The following is a 16,769-nucleotide window of genomic DNA, read 5'->3' as shown; positions in this document are numbered from 1 at the left end:
TAAGCAATACAAAACGATGCATCCGCTGTGTGTGTGTGTGTGTGTGTGTGTGTGTGTGTGTGTGTGTGTGTGTGTGTGTGTGGAGTCGTTCCCTAAGACAAGGTTAGTGGAGTAGACTGACCTAACTCTCTCCTCTGTAAAATCTACCTCTTTTTCATATTCTTCTTCATCTTCTTCTTCCCTCTCCTCCTCCTCCCCTCCTCCTCCTCCTCCTTCTCCTGTTCCCTTTTTCTCCTCCTTTTTTCCGCTTCTTTTCTCCCTTCTCATTATTTTGTCTTCATTCTCCTTTTCTTTATTTCTGATTCTTTTCTCCTTTTCTCCCCATTTTTTTCTCTCCTTACCCTCCCCTTCTCTCTTTCATTCTTTTCTCCCCTTCTCTTATTTTTCTCCCCTTCTCATTCTTAGTGGAGTTGAGAGGCAGCGAGAGGAGGATAAGGAGATCTCGTAGTTACTTCATTACTTAGCTTTTCTTCGTCACTTTGCGTCCTGGTCCCTCCTCCTCCCTCGCTCTCTTCTTTCGGGTGTTAAGTTTGTGAGGGAAAAAAAAGCCTGGTTGTTTATAATGGACGTAATGATCATGAGAATGGGAACACTTTCTCTTCCCGGAACACTCTTGTTTATTCGTCATTAACGTTTGTAGACTCTTAACAAAACACTGACTTTATTTTCGCTTACTTCTGCCTCCTCTTCTCCTCCGCTCCCAACTTTACTTTTTTGTTTTGTTGTGTTTTATTTCTTCTTCCTCTTCCACCCCACCTTTCCCTTTTTTTCCCTTCTTTTACGTCTTCCTCCAATTCTATTCCACCTTTACCATTTCCTTTATTTTCTCTTCCTTCTATCTCTTTTTCCACCCTAACTTTACTTTTTTTATTATTTATATTACTTCTACCTTCTCTTCCATTGCAAACTTCATCTTTTCTTTATTTTCTCTTACTTCTGTCTCCACTTCCACCCCAACTTTTTATTTCCTACTCCTTAGCTTCCTTGAAAATCTTTAAGCCCAACAATTCCAGCCTTCACTAACTCTATTTCCTTCTCCCTTCTTTGTCTTCGTGTTTTGGAGGCTGTGTTCCCCTCGGTGGCGGGTGGCAGGTCAGGGGAGTGGCTCGTTAGGTGAGGCGCCGCATTTAGTCTAAGGGTCAATGTTCAGTGAGTGTTGTTTTCTTTACAGGCAGCTGCTCTCGCCCAGCCTCGTCGCTCACCACCGCACGATGGACCGGACCAGCAACATCGACCATAACGTAAGTACTTCACCACAAATCCCTACCTCTTGTCATGCTATTCCTCCTCGTCCTTCTCATCCTCCTCCTCCTCATTCATCACTGATTCCCTGCCGTCCTGCTCTTCCTCTTCTCTTCTTTCACCCAATCTTTATCCTTCTCTTTCGTTCTCTTTCCCGCCTTTTCGTCCTTGTCCTCATTTTTTTTTCTCCGTCTGCTCTTCCTCCTTTTCCTCATCCTTCACTTCTCCCTTGTTGACTTCTTTGTTCTCTTTTGCACCTCTTCGTCGTTATCCTGATCCTCACTCATCCTGATCCCTCTTTTTCTGTTTCTTCTTCATTTTCTTCTTCCTTTTCTTTTTTTGTTATCTTATACTTTTTATCTTATTTATCCTCTTTTCTTTTTCTTTTTGTTTTTCCTCTTTCACCTCCTTCTCCTCTCCTCCTCCTCTCCTCTCCTCTCCTCTCCTCTCCTCCTCCTCCTCCTCCTCCTTCCACCTCATCTTCCTAGGCTAAGGCACCTTGTTTATGAACTCTAAATTATACATATTGTGTTTCTTCTCTGGTTCATAGATGCCAAGAATGCTAATAATGTTGTGTGGTAAGTTTTTATGAGGGATTTGCTGCTGATGAAAATGGCATAATAGGATCGTGGTCTATCCGGGGAAACTATTGATTAAGGGAAAGGTTGTGGATGATCCTGTTGTGCTTTGGTGCGTTTTTATTCCACTTACGGGATACATGCATACATTTTTTTCATAGCTGCGTGGAAGTATATAAAGATTCGAAAAGTGCACGCAAGTTTTGGTTATTCGTACTCATGATTTTTTGCGATAACTCGAATTGTCTGTTTATGATAGAAGTAGTTTGTCATGTTTTTTCGGGCCATCACTGCTGTCTTTTACCGTGACGTAGAGCGTTCGGCATGGAATCGAATGCACTTTATTAGGATTCCAGTATCTTTAGAGTTTTGTTCCGGTTAGTCTGTCAAAACGATGGTCACGAGAGGGCAGCAGCTTCGTTCCTTTACTCTCAACCTGCTTATCGTGACAGCATGAAAAGATTAGTTGCGTTATTAGTGATATACCGGTACTCATCAGACAGTTGTAAGCCTGTTTGTCCCATGTGAGCGATAATATGCACAGGGAGCGTGTTATAACAGCCTAAGAGAACGGCTTGTCGGCGCTCTATTGCCATATGATGATCACCTTTTGGCCTAGTCCCTGGAGCGAAGTAGAGAAAATCGTTATTGTCGAGAACTGAAAGTAAGCGAAGGTGTATATAAGCTATTTAAGGCGACGAGGTGCTTCTCTCAGGCTTGGTTCGGTGTGTCTCAAGTGTTCTGTCGCATACATGAATTACTGACAAACTGTATCATTAAAGATGTATTGATAAGCGGTGCGAAAATATTCCTTTGATCTTAAAACTGAGCACAGACTAAACGGAAAAACTGGAAATGATTAAATAAGTCTGAGTGAAAGCCTTTGAATGCGGTTTTTTTTTCTTGTCAGTAATAATTAAAAAGTAACTCACTAAACACATTTACACTCGTTCATGAAGCACTGTGTAATACCTCACATCAAACTCATTTCATATTTTCTTCCTCAGCTCCATAAGTATTTTATCATTTTCTTTTTGCCTGGGTCCTATATTCTTTTCTTCACCCTTTGCTCCTCCTGATTCTACTCTTCCCTCGATTCCTTAACGTGTATGCCTCCTCCCTATCCTTCGGTCCTTAAATTTCCTTCCGCCCTTTGTTACTTGAACGTATAGAAGGACCCGAAAATGTGTGATTCTAGTGCCTGAGCTTGTTCGACCGTAAAAGTGGCGTCACTCCAACTGTATCCGTATGCACTATCAAATGTGTGTATGAGCATGCGAGTATTAAAAAAAGAAATATACAGAATAGGATTATGTATAGAAGAAAACTAAGGTTGAAGAAAACTAAGATTGTGTCGAGGAAGGAAGATAATAAATCAATTTGTTTTTCTGGTTCTGTGTCGGCAGCTCAGACAGACTCCCGTCCCTCCGCCTCACGTCGGATTAGATGGCGTGATTCCCTCCCCGGGTGGTGTTTGTATAATGGCCGCGGCGCCCCGCAGCCACTCCTGGCCCGCATATATCCCGCTCCCTGATCACCCCGAGGCAATCCCTCTCGGCTTGCATTGCTCGTCTCGCCCTGGCGCGGGTCTCGGCTATTTTTAGAGTGATTGCGCCTGGCAAATCTGGGCTTCCTCCGCGGACGATAAACTATTTTATCACTGCTGCTCCCTCGCCTAAGATTTATTTGGGTGAGCTTCGTCGCTGCGGAGCTCTGCCGGCCTTTGTTTGGCCGCCGTGGCGAGTGCTCGCCTGCATGGGGCACGCGGCCGAGCCTTTCAGGCGCCCCGAGCCTCGTCTGACGAGTGTGTGGCGCATAAATGCGTCTGTGTAGCGAGTGCCGCGCTCAAGTTGGACTTCATTTTTGGCGGAGTTCACCATTTTTGGGAATTTTTTTACATAAGTATTCCAGTATTTTAATATTTTACATATTATTTTCTCTCCGTGTTTAAGTAATAAAAAGAAAAAAATAGCTACCGTGAAAAATGTGTGTGTGTGTGTGTGTGTGTGTGTGTGTGTGTGTGTGTGTGTGAAAACATCTATTTGTCTATTCATCTATCTATATATATTTATCTATCTGTGTAAAAAGTTGACCCGCCACGTGTTTTAGCTGTTTTGCCCTGCTCAGTCCTTCCGGGTTTTCATTTCTGTTTTATCGCCTTTTTCCCGTCGCCGCCGAGCCGGTCACTCCGCGCCTCCATCCGCTGCGTCCCCCCGGCGTGCATCAGGGGCCATGAATAAGGCATCCCGGGCCGAGGACAGGCGCCGCGCGTCGCCCTGAATCACTGCTCGTGGCGTCCGCCGCCGGGCGAGGCGACTCGCCCTGCCAATCCCAAATTCAGGTCACGACGCCTGATTGTCGCCCTCCACCTTTAAGTCGAAAACCATTTATTTTTTTCCTTGAATACTAATGAAGAAAAATAGTTTGAAAAATACTTCAATTTTTCCCACTTTTACAAGAGCACAAAGAAAACTTTTCTGACAGTGTTGTTCACGCTGATATTTTTTCGAACAGAATTTTGCGTTTTTACTCTTTCGTATTCGGCGTGTTTCCGTAACCACTCTCAGAGAGTCATTCGAATAAATCTGAATGAAAAATGATGCCGAGTTAGCAGTTATTTATAGCTGTGAACTTTGAACATATTCCTTCTGAGTCATTTAACAGTCTCAAGATGACTTCCAGAGTGAGCCTCCAGCCTCCTGCCCTTCCTCTTCCTCGTAACCCACGCGCAGAGAACAAAGCCAGAACCACATGTGTTACAGTGCCGCCCAAGACCTTGCGCCAGTAGCCTCCTGTCTATTCCCTTTCTCTTTCGGCCGAATCATTGATGACAGCAGGAGTAACAGGACCAGACCTATTCAACCTCAGTAAATGTCGCACATGGTCTCAATCTTCCAAAGACATCCCCAGCATCAAAAGTTTCACAGTGGGCTTACAGACTCCCCAAGCCGCTCCCAGTCTCAGGTCGCCGCTAATAGTCTCCTTTCCCCTCGTGTCTCCCGCGACCCCAAGGCGAGGCGTGTTATTTTGGGGGCACAGATACAATTCAAGTCATTTTCCATCGAGTGGTTTTGTCAGGACTGCTGAGACTGCACCTCCGCCCGCCCTCACGGCCTGACCTATATTCTTCCTCTCCGCGTTGGGTTATTATTTTTCTCGTGGCCTCGAATGTTTTACTCCCGCTTGGGTGATTTTTGTCTGATCGGCTCTTTAATGATGACTCCCACTTTTCGTAACAACGACCTTTCTCAATCGACTTCGAGCGAAAAAAGCGGGCACACACACACACACACACACACACACACACACACACACACACACACACACACACACACACACACACACACACACACACACACACGCGCGCGCGACAGAAAGACTAATCCAACATATCGAATATATTTTTCCTAACCCCTCGAAAGACTGTACTTTTTTTAATATTTTTGAAAAGCTGACTCGGATTTCCTCAACTTTCTTACTGAACTTCGAGTATCGATTTTCAAGTACACACCAGACCATCATTTAACGTTATTCTTGGCGGTTAGGGAGACAGAGGCACATTGACAAACCAGAACTTAGCCAATATAGCCATTAGTTTCTTTTCCCCCTCAACAAGTAATGGCATCAAATACAGGTCGCCACAAGACAAAGGCCTCGATCCCCGCAGCATAAACTCGAATATCGGAAACACGGTTGGGTCTTGGCGGAAACATATTGGGAGCTCGAGGAGGAAGATGATGAAGGTATAAGAAGGTCTCGGCGCACCCCTCCTCCGGGAAGGGAAAAGAGGCGGACAGGGCTTCAAAGAGGTTACTAGAAGAGCAGCCGCTCCTCCGGGTCTTTGAAGAGAGGCAAAGAGTAGAAAGACGCACACTTGGGGAGGGAGATTAAGAGGCGGGCGAATAGTCGGCGAGGGCATGAATATGATGGGGAAGGTGTTGGAAAAGATGCGAGGGAAACCCCACTTCTACCACTATTACTTCATATATTCTCCCCGTAAGAGAGAGAGAGAGAGAGAGAGAGAGAGAGAGAGAGAGGTTAAATGTTAATTGTGTAAGATTGGTAACGGCATGAAATCAGTGGAAAGATGTTGGAAAAGATGCGAGGGAAGCTTTACCAACTCTCCCCGTCAACAAGAAAGGGTAAATGTGAAGGCAGGTGCAATGAGAGAGTATTGTTACAGTATTGGTACTTATGATTGGTAAAGGCATGAGTACGATGGATGGAAATGTGTTGGAAAAGATGTGAGGAAAACTGTCTACTTTACCGTGAAAACAGGAGCGTGAATGCGAGGGTAGCTTTGACAAGATGAAAGTCGCAGCGTGGAATGTAGGCAAAATAATATCCGGTGTGCTTGAAAGTTTAGTATGTCACTCTTGCTCTCGTAGGAATGTAAGCTTACAACCCTTTCCTCCTCTTCCCTTTCCTCTTCCTCCTCCTTTTCTCTTCCAGTCCACAGTTTCCTTCAAATCCCTTGCATGACACAGCACTCACACACCCTCACAGGACCCAGCTCTCAACCCACACCTCGCCCGACGGCCTCCACCTTACAGATCACAGTCCCAAACCCACGTCCCGCAAACTACAACCCTCGGTCCATCGCCCACAACCTTCAGCCCACACCGGAAACCCTTATAGTTCACTGTAGACAGACTCCCATCCGTCAACCCATAATTCACAGCTTACAAACCAAAGCATACACCACAAACCTTACAACCCATACCCTACAGTACGGTCACGGCACCCCGTAACCCACAACAGTCAAAACCTATAGCCCACAGCAGTCACAACAACCCATAGCCCACAACACAAAACAACCCACAGCTCACAATACAGTCACCTCAACCCATAACCCACAGCACACAGTCAACACACCCTGCAGGCCATCCCCAAACGAGCAGCAATACACCCTGCCTTCCTGCCTGACTCTCTCCCTGCCTGCTTCCCTGTCTCTCTGCCTGCCTCCCTGCCTGGCCCTCAGTGACTGCCCCCGCCCGCCCAGTGACGCGTAAATGCCTATCAACCATGCCCTTCGTTCCCTTTGATCCGCGTCACTTCCATTACTTTTGATAGCATGGCACACTAATGATCTTTCATACACACACACACACACACACACACACACACACACACACACACACACACACACACACACACACACACACACACACACACACACACACACTCATTTGCCCTCTCGTGTATACGCTTCACCCTCGATACATATTTATATGTATAATTATATTCCATTTCACAAGGAAGGAGAGTCAGGTTAGGCGACATGAGCGGGCCCTGACAACCCATTCTTGCTGATATTCACGTGATAACCGGTCGACCGAACATCAGGAGACGAGGCCGAGGTTGAGAGAGACGTGATATCCTTACCCCGAGGCCGTGAGCGTGTGGACTCCTTGTTTACAGAGTCCAAGGGCGCCGCTGACGTTTGCCTTTCGTGTCCCAGATCTTGCATATTGCCGGCGGGTTTAGGCGACGTTATCTGATTAGGCTCGGCGCGGATATTAGGGAGAAGTAATCTGGGAGGAGAACGATTAATAGTACTCAGGGCAGATTGAGGCAGCGTGTAAGTACCGAGGCCTGGCGGATAACCTGGCGGTGTTTATAGGAAAAGCTCAAGCGCCTTCGTGAATTGCCTCTCGAAAATACTCGTTGGGTAATCAGATTTTTATTCCGAGACAAGAGGAGGAGGAAAACAAGTGGGAGTTTAGATTTAAGATGAGGCGAAAACTCGACTACAATTTTTTCCTCTCTGGATATATTTAGGCCGGCGGGAGAAATCTGGAGGTGAGTCTTTTGCGGGGTTGCGAGGAGCGTTCATTTCCAGGCGGGGGGCAGCCACCTTGTTTGCCAGGCCCCTGTGTTTACCTCTGCTCGCAAGATGGATCTGGAATGAGGCCGGTTGTGTTCCCATGAAAGGCAGACCTGAACAGTCCCTCGCTCACTGCCCAGCCTTTCCTTAGGCACGGTATTTTTCTTTCTCTGTGTTGAGTGCTGCCGCTGCTCCTTCCCCGCCGCCGCCGCCTCCATCCCTGTGTGTTCTCTTATAGCGGTTGTTGTTGTTGATCCCATTGTTGTTGTTTTAGGGTAATATAATGTGTACCTGCTCTACCCCTTTAGTCCTTCACCTTCCCCGCGTAAGTTTGTTCTCCCTCCCTTTCTCGCTCGCTGCAACTGACGGATTTTGTTACTCTCTCGTGTGTGTTCTCTCAGATGTTTTCATAGCGCCTAGTTTTGTTTAATTACTGCATTTTGTTACGCTTCTGTTTCTCTTGTTTTCATGTTTTATCGAGAATTGATACTTTTTTTTTGCGAGTTCTTTTTTATATAGTAAACATTGGAGTTCTTATTTACTTTTTTTTTTTACGTTTAGGGATGTTCGTTTCATTGTTAGTTTCACCTTTATTTAATTTCCATTAGGTATTTTTTTTTTTACTTCTTTTTGCTTTTTTCGGATGTTGGTTTTATTTTCATTTCTATTGCTTATCATTTCCATTAATAAACAATCATAAAGTAATGCAAGTTTCTCTTTACTCTCTCTCTCTCTCTCTCTCTCTCTCTCTCTCTCTCTCTCTCTCTCTCTCTCTCTCTCTCTCTCTCTCTCTCTCTCTCTCTCTCTCTCTCTCTCTCTCTCTCTCTCTCTCTCTCTCTCTCTCTCTCGATCAATAGCCTTTCTCAATTTTTCCACCAACTTAGTTATCTGCAGATCACTCTCTCTCTTCTCATTTTTGTTCCGCGAGAGACCAAGTTCTTCTCTTCATCACTGTAGAGAACCAGGAGTGATAGCGCTTTTCTCTCTCTCTCTCTCTCTCTCTCTCTCTCTCTCTCTCTCTCTCTCTCTCTCTCTCTCTCTCTCTCTCTCTCTCTCTCTCTCTCTCTCTCTCTCTCTCTCTCTCTCTCTCTCTCTCTCTCTCTCTCTCTCTCTCTCCCCCCCCACCCCTCACCTCGCACCCCATCACCATTCTCTCTTCCTTCTCCCCGTTTTGCAGCCTCCTCCTCCTCCCTCTCCCTCTCTCTCTTCCTCCCTCTCCTGCACCTTTTTTTCAGTTGTATTATTTTCGTGCAGTGTCCCGAGTGCGTCTTGCCATCTTTGTTGCAGAGTTTCCTTCCTGCGCCGGCCCTTGCTGCTCTCGGCGGGAAGGTTTCTTTGGCGCGCGTTTCTTTATCCTCGCTTCCTTATTTGTATGTATCACACGCGGCTTTATTGGCCCATCCGTCGGCCAGTTTCTCTCTCTCTCTCTCTCTCTCTCTCTCTCTCTCTCTCTCTCTCTCTCTCTCTCTCTCTCTCTCTCTCTCTCTCTCTCTCTCTCTCTCTCTCTCTCTCTCTTCTTTCGTGTGTGTTTACTGTTTAATGTATATAAAAATACATTACCAATTACAGTCCACTCCACAGGTATCTCGTGTGATAACTTGAAATTTACAAAATTAAGAACTTATGTTTTAGTTAATAAATTGTTCACCTTTTACCGTAGAGAGAGAGAGAAATATATATATATATATATATATATATATATATATATATATTTATATCTATATATATATATATATATATAATATTTGTGTGTGTGTTTTGTAGCCGGGCTTATGAGATAGTAGCTGTGCGCCGTGTGTGTTCACACACACTCAAATATTGGAAAAATATGTGACGAGAATGTTACAATCACAATTTTTTCTTGCAAAGAATTCCTGATAAGGGCGTAACCGGCAGAGGTTTCGTATTATATTAAAGACTTTACGGACTCCTGCTGCAGAGCCCAATCTAGACCACGGCCCTAAACATGCTTGAGATCATGCGTCGAGCTTCTTTTTGGTGCTGACGAGGGAGGAACACTGCTCCTGGACGCGGCGGCGGCGGGGGAACGGGGGGGGGGAGGGGGCATGAGAGCCGCGAGGCAGGTGGCGGCGGGGGTGCCAGGCACTGCAGGTGGAGGCAGAGACGGAGGGAAAGGCTGAGGACGGAAGGGATCTTAGTAATCAGAATGTTCAGTGAAGGCCTTGCTTGCTGCGGCTCCTAAAGCCTTGAAGCTTTCACGTCACTCATTCAGCACAGTGAGTGTTGTTTAGGCGCCGTCTATGCTTACACGCACGCCTCGCTGTATTCTCTCCGCCGTCCAATCCTCTTGAGACATCACAGTTCTTTAATGGGTCCGTCCCTCCTTCGCCGCTCCTCCCGCACCGTCTCCGGAGTCTCCTTGGAAGTAAAGAGACTCAGACGCGGCTCACTTTTATTTACTGTTATTGCTGCTATTATCACACCTTCTCTTGTCCCCTTAACTACCGCTGCTGTTTCCTGCCACGCGTGGGATCCTGCCGCTGCTGCTGCTGCCGTGCCTGCCGCTGTATCAGTCGGTGTTGCCGCCGCTGTCTTAGTCTCAGCAGCTTTAGATTTACGCTGAGGAGTCATCAAGCTGTCTCGCTCTAGTAGTGTTGTGGATTTATGTGATGGTGTCAAGTGTTGCGCTCCGCCGGCTGTGTCCCCCTGGAGTGTGCTTGCGGCGGAGCGGGGACAACAGGGGGCGGAGTCACGACAGCTGGGGGTCTCACACCCCTCCTAGGCACCCCACTCCCCGCTCCCCTCATTTTCACGCAGTCACTACAGCTGGGGACCTCACACTTTCCTCAGACTCCCCCGCCTTTTCCCTCCACACCGTCAGGACGGTTGGGGCCACACATTCCCCTCAGCCGTCCCCGCTCTCCCTGTCTTCCACACACGTGCTGATTGCTGCTTACGACGAGGCGAGTGTAATGCCGTAATGAAAGGATTCGAGCCCATTAATGGATGAGTCCGCTATTGTGCACTAAGTCCGGACACTTCATTTAGAGTGAATGGGGATGCGTCCGGCGGGCTGTAGAAGGAGGTCAACTGAGCGTGCGCCTTCATTAGAATAACATTAGTCCCGTTCTTAATCCTCCAAAAAGTAGCTGCTCAGGCTGGCTTATTATGCCTAAGCCGGGGGAGTTTGGCCGTGGCTTAGGCTAGGGGCCCCCCGCCGCTGCCTCCCCCGCCGGCATGAGCCCCGCTAACCCGCCGAGATGCATCCGCCGCGCCTGTTCTGGAATGTGGATGGCGTCGTGAGCCTCGCGTGTCGTTGTGGGCTTGGAAGGCTCAGGAATCGGAGGAGAACGACGCACTGAGACTGTATCATAGCATATAACCTCCACTAAACTTACTTGTTGGCTTATGGCATATATAGATGGCTTGTTCTTTTAATACTTTTTGCGTGTGCTCCCCATTAGTTAGTTAGTTAGTTAGATGTGGGCCACCGAATGGAAGGGTTTTTAGATTTCCATAATATAGAGACCATTTTTATTTATGTGCGTTGATGTGTGTGAGAATGTGCATGGCCTCAATATAAGACGAAAATACGAACATCAATAAATTATCCCTTATACTCCAGGGAAATAAAAATAGAGAAGACGGGGGTAGGGGTTTTGCTATGTCAAGTGTCCCCATTAACAACACCTACTGGACGGGAGGAAAGCTTCACCTCCCGCCAGCTCACTCCTCCGCCGCCGCCGCCCCTTCCGTCTTCCCGAGGTACTCCCGCCCGTGTCTCCTGAAGGGCACACTCGCCGCGCTGCATAGTGGATGAGCTGTACTTCGCGAGATGAACATGGGGGCCGCGGGCAAGGCTAAATTTACTCTGTACACACAGGGGGAGAGAGAGAGAGAGAGAGAGAGAGAGAGAGAGAGAGAGAGAGAGAGAGAGAGAGAGAGAGAGAGAGAGAGAGAGAGAGAGAGAGAGAGTGCATGTATGTACGTAAGAGAAAAATAAGGAAGATAGGTGGAAGGCAAGGCGAGAAAGAAGCAGGTCCGTCTCTCGCTGGACAACTCCCGGAACCGTAAAAAAAAAAAAAAAAGCGAGAAAACGAGAGAAAAAGAAACATTGAAAATCCCGCAGAAAGAAAAAAACTTTCAAACAAAAATCTTTCGAATGAGGAAGGAACGAGAGGAAGAAGAGGCGGGGTAAGGAAACAGTACCACCTTCCACCTTCCTCTCCCACTCCACCTTCCACTCCATCCCTTCCGCTCCACACACACGTTGGTAATGAATGAGTTGCCAAGACGTAAAAATATGGACCCCACCGGTGTCAGCCCGCCACCGCCACAAAGTTTTCTAATCAGAGGAAGACACAGTGAGCGCGGGAGAGGTGGACATTGAGTGGGTGGGGAGGCGACAAGGAGGAGGAGGAGGAGGTGGAGCAGGCCGGCGAGAGAGAGAGAGAGAGAGAGAGAGAGAGAGAGAGAGAGAGAGAGAGAGAGAAGAATGTACGTAGAAAGGTAAATTGATAAAATGATTGATTATATGAAAGAAAGAAAGAAAAAAAGGAGGAGGAGCAGGCTGGGGAGAGAGAGAGAGAGAGAGAGAGAGAGAGAGAGAGAGAGAGAGAGAGAGAGAGAGAGATTATTGGAGCAGCACAAGACCTGGCTGGAGTGAAGGAAGGAAGGAAGGAAGGAAGGGAGAGAAAGTGGAGGGAAGAGTCGAGTGGTGCTGAAGGAGAGAGAGAAAACAATTGGGAAGAGACAAACAATAGAGGAACACTTTCTTTTTTTTTTTTCTTTTTTTTTTTTTTTCGAAGTGCGGACCAGAGAATTGTTGGTCTGCCCTGCGTGACCGAGGCCGTGGAGAGAACTGATGGATGAGTCACGTGATGAGTGAGAGAGAGAGAGAGAGAGAGAGAGAGAGAGAGAGAGAGAGAGAGAGAGAGAGAGAGAGAGATGTAGGTAGGTATATAAACTGATAGAATGATTGATTGTATGAAATAATGGAAGAAAGGAAGGAAAAAAGAAAGTAAAAAGAAATAAGCTATGTTGAGAGAGAGAGAGAGAGAGAGAGAGAGAGAGAGAGAGAGAGAGAGAGAGAGAGAGAACGCCAAAAAAAATGTATATGCCATGAGTCTAATCCAGTTATTGTCTTCACAGTTTTCACACGAGGCTTTATATTTTTCGTTTTCCGAGGCGATATGGAAAGCAGATGGCACAGCAGCGTCAGCGTCTCACTTATTGACTCAGCCGAAGAATAAGAAGCAGCGGCGTTGTACTTAAGGCGGGGGAGGTGTCGCTTTCTGTCTCTCGTTTCGGCCTAAAACATACACTTTTCAACGCTCTCTGATTCCTTAAGCCTCATTCATATTTTATAAGGATTGGGAGTGTTAAAAGCTTCCAATACACACACACACACACACACACACACACACACACACAGACACACACACACACACACACACAGACACAGACACACACACACACACTTTCTTATCGACACGAGGCCTATTCTGGACCCAACTATTCCTGTCCTTCCTTCCCTTTCTTCTTTTCTCTCTTTTATTTACCTCCCTGAGTCTTGTCCATCTCCAACTACTGCCATTTTTTTTTTCCCTCTCTCCCCGGCTGAACTCTCTGCCTACGCTACTCTCTCCCTCTTTCCTTTTTCCTCTTCCGCATCCTCCTCTTCATCCTCCTCTTCTTCTCTATCCTAATCGTCTTCGTCCGTCTCTTCCGTTCTTTCCGTCTTAAGCGCCCCCTCCCCCCCTACTCTCACCTCTCTCTCTCTCTCTCTCTCTCTCTCTCTCTCTCTCTCTCTACTTATTTTTTTTACTTTTTTTCTATTTTCCTTTCTTTTTCGCTTTCTTCCTAAAATCAATCATTCTATCAGTTTATCTATCTACTTACATCTCTCTCTCTCTCTCTCTCTCTCTCTCTCTCTCTCTCTCTCTCTCTCTCTCTCTCTCTCTCTCTCTCTCTCTCTCTCTCTCTCTCTCTCTCTCTCTCTCTCTCTCTCTCTCTCTCTCTCTCTCTCTCCATCCCTAACCTTCCTCCCTCCCCACCTGCGCCTTTTCCCCTGGCTCTACCTGGCGTAGGTTTAGGCAGGTGGTAGACAGGTGGGCCTCCCGAGGGACTTAGAGACTGAAGTGCCGTGTCACAGATTTTGCCCAACGGCCCCTGATGATTTTCCTGCTGAGCCTGCACACGGGGGAAGGAGAGGTGGGAAAGGGAGAGAAATAGGGAGGAGAGAGAGAGAGAGAGAGAGAGAGAGAGAGAGAGAGAGAGAGAGATGGGGAGAGATAAGATAGACAGAGCTGGACAGACAGACAAAAATAGAAAGACACAGACACACACTTATATATAGACGAACAGAGAGAGGAAGAAATAAACAGAAATAAATAGGAAGGTACAGATAGACAGATAAAGGAAAATAAAAACAAAAAGAAAGCGCGAGAAGAAAAGGAAATGTGAAATCGGTAAAAAAAAAAAAAAGATGGACATGGAAAAAAAAAAGAGGAAGTTTTAAGTAGACAATTGAATGAAAACAAAAACATTGAAGACAAACAAATATAAATAACTGAAGGAAGACAGAAACAGATGATGAAAAGACAGAAAGAATGAGAAGAAAAATATAACGTAAGGAAGACAGCTGAACGAGAGAGCAAGACAGTAGAGGGATATACGATAACACTGAAGACAAACAAATAGAAATAAGTGAATGAAGACAGAAACAGACGGAGAAAAGACAGAAAGAGTTGGAAGAAGAAAAAAACAATAAAGGTAAGAGAGTAAGAAAAATATACGAGAACATCGAAGACAAACAAATAGAAAAAGAAACCAGTTGATGTGAGACAGAAACAGACGAAGAAGAGACAGTAAGAGAGAAGAAGAAAGAAAACAACATAAGAAATTGAGGTCAGAAAGAGAAAGTCAGACAGTAGACAGATTTACGGGAACACAAACAACAAAAAAGAATGGACGGCAGAAACAGGCAGTCAGTTAAACCCATGGAGAAAGGAACGCAGATAGGAAGAGAAAAAAAAAACATAAGAAAGAGAGAGGTAGGTAAAAGGGAGATCTCCGTAAGACAGTAGACAGATTTACGATAACGACGAATCAGTTTACGTGGACCGAATGAAGATTTAGGAGCGAGGAGAGATATTTACGATGGCAGGAGGAGGCCTCTTTGGGTGGGGGGAAGGGGGGGGAGAGGGGAGAGACTTTTGCGAGGGAAGAAGAGACAATTTGCGACGAGAAAAGAGAGAGAGAGAGAGAGAGAGAGAGAGAGAGAGAGAGAGAGAGAGAGAGAGAGAGAGAGAGAGAGAGAGAATCCAGGCAACAAAATAATCCAGATGAGTTGGTTACAGACTTTTACGACGGACCGAAGTTTTCTTTTATTTTTTTGCGTCCAGACTTTCCTTTTTTTTTCCTGATAGTGTAGTGCTGGAGTCTCGAGGAGGAGGAGGAGGAGGAGGAGGAAGAGAAGGAGTAAGAGAAATGGAAACTTGAAATAGGCAAAAAGAAAAAAAGTTGGCCTATGACGATGCTGCCATTTTTTATGTAATCTATCCTTCATGCACTTAATGGCCAGCAGAGCAGATTAAGCACATATATACATACGCACGGAAACATACTGAGGAGGAGGAGGAGGAGGTGGAGGAGGACCCTTCATTTCTTCTTCCTGCCTGCTCTTCCTTAAGTGTTATTGGTGAAGGAGAGAGAGAGAGAGAGAGAGAGAGAGAGAGAGAGAGAGAGAGAGAGAGAGAGAGAGAGAGAGAGAGAGAGAGAGAGAGAGAGAGAGAGAGAGATTGGTGAAGAACTTTTTAATGGTGTTCTACGTTTAATATTGAAGGATTATTTTCAACTTTCACAGCGGTAAAGAAAACAATCTGATTCTTTTTATGCACGCTATGGAACCTATATATCTTACCTTTATAAACATTTCTATATCAATTTTATTCTCTGGTTTTCGTTTTTGTGTATGTGTATTATCCACTTTCCCACCATTATCTAAAATCGTAATACTTTCCCGCGCTGTAGTATCTAAAGTAATATATCTCGCTATAGTATCCCTCTCACCAGTAACTAAAATCACAATACATTCCCTTCCTGTCAGAGTGGTTCCGTGTGCCTGCAATATGAAGTGTCGCCGACGTACCTACTCCACTTCTTTTATTAGTGCCGTAACCTATATCCTGAGCTTTTGCCCTCTCATATTTTTTACGAGCCTCATTCTACTTTTCCTTCTAATGTTATTGAGACCTAGATGTCGTTCCCAAAACTTATATATATCTTTCTTGTGTCGTAAACTCTCGGGCGGTAGGTTATGGCATCAGAGCAGCCCACCTTACTTCGTTTATAACTAATTTTCTTATAGTTCCACACCTGCTTCCTTAGGTATTCTTAGTCCCCTGTGTTGTCTCCAGTCGACGCTGCTCAGACCCTTTCCTAATCTCCCTCATTTTTCATCTACTTACAGTCCTACATTTGTTTTCCTAGGCATTCGTCACCTGTGTTGTCTCTAGTCCAAGCTGCTAAGACGTAATCCTAATCTCCCTAGACACTCACACACACGCACGCACCCTGTAGCAGCCATAACACTTCCTTTAGTACCCACGTAAGGTCGTCCGTAGCACACTAAGCCATACCAGGGAGATGGCTACAAAAGTTTACGTCCCACCATTATGTCAGTGCCCTCTGCCGGCGGCCACGGAATATATGTGCCTATGTCCCCCAGCACCTGAGCCTGTCTTAGTGAGGGGACGTCGAGGGAGAAATGAAAGAGGTTGAGAATGAGAGTGGGGAGTAAAGAAGGAGAGAAGAGAGATAGAGGAAAGGTGGAAGGTAAGGAGAAGGATGAAAGGAGGGAAGGGTTAAGAGAAAAGAGTGGAATGGTAGAGAGAAAGGAGAAAGAGGAAAGAAGAGAGAGGGAAAGTAAAAGTAAAGAAAGACAGGAAGAGGGAGAAAGCATGAAAGGGGAGAAGGGAAGAAAGAAAGGAGGAAGAGAGAAAGGAATGGTAAAGTAGGATATGGAGGAGAAAGACAGAGAGAGAAAAGGTAAAGAGAAGGACAGGCAGGAAAGGCGTAAGAGGGACATGAAGGAGCAAGGATATGGGACAAGCAGACAGACAGAGACAAAGGTAATGGCCGTGGGCGTCTGTTAGTGG

The 16,769-nt window shown here is 46.0% G+C and overlaps 1 protein-coding gene across 1 annotated transcript in view; it reads left to right on the top strand.

Moving 5' to 3' along the window:
* LOC126980992 (disintegrin and metalloproteinase domain-containing protein 11-like) overlaps positions 1-16,769 on the top strand; it is a 274,102-nt gene that overhangs the window by 85,043 nt on the left and 172,290 nt on the right. The window contains exon 5 of the mRNA XM_050831531.1: positions 1,172-1,241. Within this exon, the coding sequence (XP_050687488.1) occupies positions 1,172-1,241 (70 nt within the window). The remainder of the gene's footprint in view (positions 1-1,171; positions 1,242-16,769) is intronic.

This window comes from Eriocheir sinensis, chromosome 46 (assembly GCF_024679095.1).
Source record: "Eriocheir sinensis breed Jianghai 21 chromosome 46, ASM2467909v1, whole genome shotgun sequence".
Lineage (NCBI taxonomy): Eukaryota > Metazoa > Arthropoda > Malacostraca > Decapoda > Varunidae > Eriocheir > Eriocheir sinensis.
This window is presented reverse-complemented; position numbering and strand designations above follow the sequence as displayed.